We start from the raw sequence: 9,039 nt of genomic DNA, 5'->3' as shown, positions 1-9,039 counted from the left end.
TAAAAAAAAATTAAATATGAAATTTTAACAATTTGAAAATTTTGAATTTTTAAGAAAAATGAGAAATTTTTTGAATTATTAAAATTAATAAGGCTTTAATGTATTGAATACATTACATATATAACTCTTTCTAATAAATACCTTACATATATATTATCTTACATATTAAATGTGGAATTTTAATTTAACAAAATAAAAAATACAATAAAATGACAAGTGGAAAATAGAAAATTTAAAAATTCTAGAAAATGACATGTATCCAAATGAAAGAGAATAGGACATGTGGCAAAAAACCTTCATTTATTAGAGTAGATTATCAATAAATCAAGTGAAAATCGGTGATAATTCAACCGTAGATTTATAATTTACATTTTAAGCTGTCTAAACTCTTTTTTATGTAATATTAATGTCATGCATGGTATATAAAAACATCGATTAATTATACAGAATTTAATCCGTGATAATTTTCTATTCGTAAATAAAATGTTTGAGAAAAATGGCAAAATAATAATAATAATAATTTATCTACTGACATTCAGAAAAGCTTTTATATTTTGTTTATATGCTGAAAAACATTTATATTTTCATTAACCTTTCATATTAACCCAAATATCCAGGTTTTTTAAGAAATTACTGGTTGTTTTGTGACATGCATTTATCTTTTTCGTTTTTTGGTTAGCATGGAAACAATTTGCCTCTTGTCTAAGGTAAAACGTGATAAATATATCATTTACTCAACGGTCAATTACTCAAGCAAAAATAAATGACATTGCTTACTTTTTTCCATGTCAACCTAAAAACAAAGATAAATATGATGTCACAAAACAACTGGTAACTTCTTTAAAAAAATAGATATTTTGGTAAATCTGAAAGGTAACTGAAAATGTAAAGATGTTTCTACACATAAACAAAATATAAGGGTTTTTTCTAAATACTAGTAGATAAATAGTTATGTTTTTCTGCATTTTGCTCTTAAAAGAAATTAATTTAATGATAAATGATTTTGAATGAGTACAAACATGTCGCCCCAATAATTTATTCAATTTCTAAAATTATATTTAAAACATATAGATCCAAATTCAAACGATCATATAGCAATATTCTGTTAAACAAGGTGGCGTCATTGAAGTGACTTACACGGTTGGATTAGTTCAATAATTATATTTAATAGTAAACGCAAATAAAATAATTGGTATCGATTTGGAAAATGGTCAAATGAAAGGGATATGTCCCCTAGTATTGTCGATTACTCGAATTTGATAGGTTAAAATACAATAAAATCAAAAACCATAACGATATAGATCTGAACCAATTAAGTTCTATACTAAAATCAGGTTGGGCTACAAAGCTTTTGGGCTTTTAAACAACTGTCACTTGGGCTTACCAGTTTATAGATAAATTCCAATTTTGTCATCGAGTTATCCTACTTTAGAAATTTTTGGTTTGTTTGTACGAATCGAATTTCATATCAACCGTAATATTATTCATATAGCTGCACAAACAGAATATTGCGTTTTTTAACATTTTTTGGGAGTAGGTGTTGAAAGTAAAGTGTTGTTTGTTTTTTGTCAGCGGATCTTTTTGGTCTCTTCTTCTGTTTACGCCACGCAGACCACGCGCAGACATTAGCATTCGCAGACAGTTTGTTTTTTTTAAGACTGCAGACCAAAAAATGTATGCGTTGCGCCCTCTTCTTGGCGCAGATGTTGACCAGAGTCTTCTAACATCTTCAGACATCTTCTAGCCAAAAAAACACATATATCTTTATTTCTTTTAGTTTTCTTAATTTATATTTATTCAAACTTTATTAACGATAAATAATTTGAAAAAAAAAAGTTACAATACTTTAAAAAAAAGAAAAAGAAAAGGTTCGACAATACAAACATAACATTTTTGACAAATTTATAAATAAATATTTATTATGATAATGGTCATTGAAATTATTTATATAAATATGAAAAAAAAAACCATAATATATTATTATATTTTGTGTGCCAAATTTTATAAAACGTCAATTTCTTGGGAAAATATTTATAGTATGTTTTTAATTGATTTAATTGAAAAAACGAAGTTTATTTCTATCCATTTATATATCAAATTCATTGATTTTTTATTACAATATTTAGGTATAACTTTACGACCAAAATTATTGGTTTTTATCAAATATATACGTTAATTTGTACAATTTTATTTTCACTTTTTATACAATAATACATAAAAGTTGATCTAGATTTGTTAATTATTTATAATAAAGTCATAAAAATATTAAAAAATCACTTTGAAGTTAAAAAAAATCAGTTTATTTAGATTTTAGTTTATTTTAGTAGTCTGTAGATGTTAAAAAAAACAAACAGTTCTTTTTTCAGACTGCAAACGTTTGGTTCACATCTTCTACTGCAGATGTCTACAGATGTGATTGGCAGACTCAGACATTTTGTCCCGAAAAAAACAAACAGCCTTAAGTATTGATTGATTCATTCATGAATATAATCGTAGACCTTGAAGTCACTGTATATGAGTTGATTATTGGAATAGTGAAGCATGTAATAACAAATCCCGCAAAAAAAGCAAGGATTCTCGGGAGTATACTTGTCATCCACAGTGACCTTCGTCGCTTTGTAAATCTTACAGATTGAGCACTTTTGGAATCGCAACTTCGATTGAAACATAATCAAGGGGTAAGCAGATCGATTATGTACATCCTCTTTCCTATCTATCACCCTCATGTCTCGTATCACCATCACATGCTTGCAATCACCCTATCATATATGCACATAACTCTTATGTCAATATCATGTCATGTATGTATGTATGTATGTATGTAATAAGATGTTGAGATTAATTTTTGATACCTGATGACAGTAAAGATAGCCAGCCCCAAGTCGGAAATTTAGGTCACAAAAACGTGTTGCTTCCATTGGAAGAGGTTTGAAGCGAGGCAACTTGGGACCACTTCCACTTACACTGCCTAAAATTTGCTTTTGTTTCTGATGCAGTTCACCTGATATGATGGATTCCCATTTTTCTGATGCAATCTTCTTTGATTCTCTAATCCAATCGAGTATGGGTTTACTGTAGTCTACAGCATTGCTTTCCCTTAAATCATTGTAAAATATATCCTACAATTTTACAAAAACATAATTAATTAATAACACGAATATTTTTATGTATGAGTATGAATGTAGAGAATTACTTACTTCTATGAGGAAATATCCAGATGGAGTATGCTTTTTGGTTGACTTCATAATTTCATCAGTCAAACAGTATATTTTGTCTCTCAGTTCAGTTAATAATTGGCGTCCTAGAACCAAGATTTCTTGATTCTACAAACAAACAAATTCCAAAACATTCATCCAAAATATAATAATTACAAAGATATATTGTAAGAGAAGGTTTGTTTTGTAATTTTGTTAATGTTTACCTTAACCCATGAGCGTTTGTGATTATAGACCTCTATGCAAAGAAGGATCTGATCATCATCTACAGGTATTGGTATTTGTTCACGAGTGCTTGATGATTTCACCTGATAAAAATCGGAACTTGATAAATGATAGAATAGAATAATAAGGTTAAATAAAAGTCAAACCTGTTGGGTCAAATAACTTGTAGAATTAAAGGATGACATTCGTTCTTTCTTCTCTGAGGGAGTCACACATGCAACGGGTCCCGTAACACCACTGCCTCAAATCAACACCAACATATTATTATTATTATTATTATTATTATTATTATTATTATAAATTTATCCATTTTTTCTACCAAAAATAAAATCCAAAAACTCAAACATACCTAAAAGAATGCAATCTTGCAGCTGATTTGTCTTCTTCTTGTTTTTGTTTAATTCTAGCAACTTTCTCCACCTCTTCCATATAATCTTCCTGAAACCGAAATGAGGGTTTAATTCTTAAATTTTTCGACTACAAAATGAGGGTATCTTGGCTTTTTTAATTAAAAAAAAAAAAAAAAAAAAAAAAAAGGTAGTATGAATTGAATTTCTTCCACCTCTTCCCTAAGAATGATGAAAACTGAAATCCATCAATCATGATGGAATATTAAGGATTCTGAAATGTGAAGGAATGGAATAAACAAGAGCCTTACTTCATGAGTTGTCTCCTTTTGTTTCACTCTTTTCATCTTCTTAGATACCTTTCCATTCATCTTTCTGTTATCAAGGACTCTGCAATCATTCAATTTGAAAATGGAGGAATCACTTATCCTATCCATCATTTATTTTATATTTTTATTTTTGTCTAAGTGAAAATAATTTACTACTACAACGAGTAAGAAGTGGATGTATAAAAGGTTTTAGAGACACCTTTCTTACCCATTAGAGCAATCTTCAGATGAAAGTGAATGATCTTTTGTCAAGTTACCATCCTGCAATAAAATTCACAACATCATGTGTTAAAAATAATAATAATAATATTTATTATCTATAATAAAAAAAATATTATCATACCTTGAGTGATGCTTGGAATGCTATATCTACCAACTCCTCCTCACTCAGGATTTTAAGTTCATCAACCCTATAAAAGACAACCAGACCAAAACAACAACTCTTGATGAGATTTATAGAAAACTAATTTAAGTAAAATAAGAGGGAAAGTGTTGAAAAGCAACTCACGAAATTTCATGATGATGTTCTTCAGTCAATTCCAAGCACAACTCCTTTCTCAGATCCTGCAAAATAACATAATTATTGTTGCTTTATTTTTTGTTAGGATTTCATTTGGCTTAATATAACATTTTAGGGTCATGATACATCATTCAAATTGCCTCCTCTATGCCACTACTAAGGCACAAATAGAACAAGTTCCAAATAGTGTTTGTGTTTCTAAAATCTAAATACATTTGAATTATAAGTTAGTTTCAAGAATTTAATACCTTGAGTTGATCTTGAATGCATGACTGGAATTGAGAAACACTAGTGAGTGGACCCACCATGTCTGCAATGTATATAGGACCACCACGAGGAATTGAAACAAACACATCTTCACAACAAGAAGAAGAAGAAGAAGAATCTCCCAATTCCATTGTCTTCCTCCACACTGAATCCCTTTTAGAAAGGGGCTTATGTGTTGATTCTGATGAGATTGGAATAAATTTTGGGATTCATATGTATATATTTAAGTGCAGGTGTTAATATGGAACATTATCCTTACATATGTGGATGATTCATTGTTTACTTCTAATTTTGTTTCAATAACATACCTTTTGTCACACCTTTTTATGTTTATATATACATATACGTATTCTATTCATTAAGATGAGAAGAGCATAGCGAAATCAGCAAAACGACGATTTCAAAAAAAAAAAATCTTTTATTTTTTCAGGCATTTTATCAAACACCTTGTGTGTGATTTATGAGTTTCTTCAAATTTCTGTAATGCTAATCAACACACATAGACTTGAATGCCGTAGTAACTATAGCAGGTAGTATCGTTGGTATGAGTTATAAAGGCAAAACAGAATTCAAGGAGTAATCAACACATACCTGATATAAAAAAGTAGAGATAATTTGCAGATGTGATTAGAGAGGGATACGGGAGCTGGGATGATCAGCAACGCATAAGTTTCAAATATGGGGAAGAAGATTGGGAAAGAATTTTAAAATACGAAAACATAAGAAAGTTGAGAAAGTATACCTGATATCAGAAGAGATAGCAAGAAGATGGTGTAGCTGCTTCACGCAAAGGAACTTGTGATTCTCTGTGACTCATCAGTCGGAAATATGGGGAAGAAGATTTGGAAAGAACGTGGAACATATGAAGCATTTGGTGACCGGCAGATGTAGGGAGGCAGAGAGTTGAAATTTTAGGAATTTCCCTAAAATTTGTCAATTATCGGTGAAGGTTGGTCCTTCGTCTCCTTGACCCGGAGCTGATATTGTTAAAAAAAAATTAAAAAAATAAAATAATAATAATAATAATAATAATAAAACCCCTAAAAAGTTGATATTGGTTCACACACAAGCCAAGTGATCAGGGAGGACGTTAGCACAAGGGAATTTTCATGCCACTAATGAAGATTGCTAGAAGATCAGTCAAGGGACAGTTGGATAATCTTGGCCGGGCAAAATCTGTTCAGGTGATTGGCATTCAGGTATCCTCACCATCAGGTGCGCCTCTATCCGTAACTATAAAAGGGCGGGGCAATTCATGCATGGATCATCATTCTCACCTCCCACACATTCTCACTTACTTTTTCAGACCCTCATTCTCTTATCATTACTGACTTAACCGTCGCAGCGCCCTCCCGAGACGCGATTGATATGATATGCTTCTCTGTGTGCGACTGCAGGTTTCAATTGGGATCCTCGAAGCATCAAGCTAGGTCATTGGAATGACGTTGCATCATATATTAAATCGTGACCGTTGCTTCGTCTTCACCCACATAGAGCTCCTTCGTTGTTGACAAAAGATTTACCCATGAATTCGCAAATTGCATTCCACCAATTAAATAATACAAAAGAGTTAAAGGGATAGAATGTGGGCTAACTATACATGGGCCACACAAAAAGTAGGAATTATAACATAAATATAGCATATACACATATATACATTTAACATCCCTCTGCAGTTCGAACGGGAGGTCTAGAGTGGACGTTCGGACTGGATTTGAAGTCAAAAAATAAAGACGAGGGAAGCCCTTTGGTGAAGATATCAGTATAATGAGATGGAGATGGGACGTGTAGAACTCAGACTTGACCCATAACCACGTTGTCTCTCACAAAGTGAATATCAATCTCTATGTGTTTGGTGCGTTGATGTTGAACAAGATTGATGGACAAATATATGGAACTGACGTTGTCATAGTACACAACTGTAGCAGTAAGATGTAGATAGTGAAGTTCACGAAGAAGGTCGCGAAGCTAACAGGTCTCAGCAACCGTGCTTACAACGCCCTAATACTCGGCTTCAGTACTTAACCCGGAGATGGTACCTTGTCTCTTTGAAGACCAAGAGAGAAGATTTCGACCCTTAAAATGTTGGATTAGTTGTCTAAGCCAATAACTAAATTAATATAATCTTGAATTATTAGCAAAGTCCTTTTTGGAGAGAGAGAGAGAGAGAGAGAGAGAGAGAGAGATACTGATTTATTAATTTATTATATGGTTAATAAATTAATTAGAAAATAAATGGTTAATAAATTAATTAGAAATAGTATTGCATAATTAAAAATTAATCAGAAATTAATTAGAATTAATTTTGGGATTAATTGGATTAATTAAAAGTAGAATGACTAAAGGTGACAATGTTTGAAAGTTGAGCATTGAGCAATTCTAGAACCTCTCATAAGGTGGACGTTTATAAAGGAGTTCTACAGGCTTTCTGGAGCTCTTCTTGGGCTCTAGGGAAACTTAGATGCCTTAGGGGGAAAGCAAAAGGATTAGGGTTATCTAAAAGGAAATTGCATTATCCTTAGCCTTCCTATCACCTATATAAACCCCCTTGGATTATGATTTTCAAAATTCACCTCATTCCAAATAGAATTTAGATTATTCCTTTCCTCCTCCTCCCTCCTCTTTAGCCTCCAATTTGCTAGGGTTTGGGTGTAAGTCGTTAGAGGCACGAGACTTCTGGTGTTTGCTTTCTGAAGACCAACAAGGAAGGATTACTAATTTATTTGCTATAATAAACTAAGGTATGAATTTTCTAATAACCCTTTACTAATTTCAAAAATAGCAATGTACTTTTAGGGTTCGTGATATTCAATAGTTGTTTGCAAATCATAGTGAGAACATAAATCCTTTAGGGTGCATGTGAACTTAGGGTTTATGTTTTTCCGCCAAAATAGATTTTTTTGTAACATATAAAACTCATCAGTGGTATCAGAGCCATTGTTCTCATTAATATTGCATAAAGTTGAATAGATCAAAATTAGGGTTTATAAAATATAAACCCTAAGGAGGTATTTTCGAAAATTCCATAGGGTTCTTGAAACCCTAGCCTTCACCCTATATTTTTGAAATTTACAAGGGTTTTAGAAACCCTAGCCCCTTTGACTGGTTTTCGAAATTTAAGGATCCATTATAGGGTTTGCCTTGTTTCCTTATTTGTTATTTTAAGAGCCTTAAAATTTAAACAATTAAAACCTAGTAAACCCTAGCCTTTTCGAAAATTAGAAGGCGTATGATTAGGATTCAATTTGAACTATTTTATTAATTGATTAATTGTAAATAATTATTTAACCCATAATGATTTAATTAATTTAATTAATTGTTTAATTAAAAGGTAAAGATTAAAATCAAAATTGGTTTATTTTAAATTAAATTAATTCTTTATTAATTTTAAAAATTTAAACTTCAACCTAGTATTTTAGAAAAGTTTCAAAATACATCTTATACTATAATTAAAAGATTAATATATTATGTGTATAAGGCAAGTGAGTCAAATCGCTAGTACGCCTCATTCACGAAGTCATACTATAAGGGGAGTTTAAGGAAGCGGCCTATAAAATGACAGATATTGGGTATCCACTCTTACCCACCGCTCTCTTGTATGGTGGAGGGTTGTTAGTCGAACGGATTTGATAAGACATAATCACATTAATAAGTATAATGATACAAAGTAACTGAACTGTCTTTATAAAATCTCACTCTAGTTACTTTAAGAAAAATGTGAAAAGTATGTTAATCCATGAAAACGCACATCAGACTTTATATGTCGTTAGTAGAGCTTGTGTGGTTAAGCGACACACTAATAGGGACTATAAAGAGATATGATGGGCATCTCGAAAATTATCATTGTTGATGGATGTCACACCCCCAAACCAAGGATGGCGGAAACGTCCGGGGGTGGAGGACTTCATGTATAGTATCATAACAACAAATGCAATAGTGATCAAAGTAAGCACAACCAACATAAATATAATTGAAAAAGTTACATCATTGTATAAGTTTACATGTTTCCAAATCAATTACATTATGTTGACAAAAATAAAATGTTGACACCTCAACGTCCCATCCTCAAAAGTACACGTTCACCTGTTTATTGATTTCCTGAGAATACAAGTAGTTTTGAAAAAAAAGTGTCAACA

The 9,039-nt window shown here is 31.4% G+C and overlaps 1 protein-coding gene across 2 annotated transcripts; it reads right to left on the bottom strand.

The window, feature by feature from the left end:
- Nucleotides 1-2,432: 2,432 nt before the first annotated feature.
- On the bottom strand, nt 2,433-5,840 carry SRD2 (snRNA activating complex family protein). 2 transcript variants are annotated; one of them, XM_079045236.1, is made up of 13 exons: nt 5,646-5,840; nt 5,495-5,549; nt 4,885-5,084; nt 4,625-4,680; nt 4,460-4,526; nt 4,325-4,377; nt 4,099-4,177; nt 3,790-3,878; nt 3,587-3,677; nt 3,422-3,523; nt 3,198-3,323; nt 2,853-3,119; nt 2,433-2,759 (listed from the first exon to the last, which is right to left on the bottom strand). In XM_079045236.1, exons 3-13 carry the CDS (start codon nt 5,032-5,034, stop codon nt 2,475-2,477), a joined length of 1,365 nt encoding a protein of 454 aa, XP_078901362.1. In that variant the 5' UTR covers nt 5,035-5,084; nt 5,495-5,549; nt 5,646-5,840; the 3' UTR covers nt 2,433-2,474. The 2 variants fall into 2 exon arrangements, with proteins under 2 accessions (XP_078901362.1, XP_078901363.1); XM_079045237.1 differs by having other exon boundaries at nt 4,885-4,946.
- Between the last annotated feature and the right edge of the window lie 3,199 nt (nt 5,841-9,039).

Source organism: Lactuca virosa, chromosome 4 (genome assembly GCF_052849685.1).
Source record: "Lactuca virosa cultivar CGN04683 chromosome 4, Lactuca_virosa_CGN04683_v6, whole genome shotgun sequence".
NCBI lineage: Eukaryota > Viridiplantae > Streptophyta > Magnoliopsida > Asterales > Asteraceae > Lactuca > Lactuca virosa.
The sequence above is the reverse complement of the archived record's forward strand: the minus strand, read 5'-3'. Positions and strand labels throughout refer to the sequence as shown.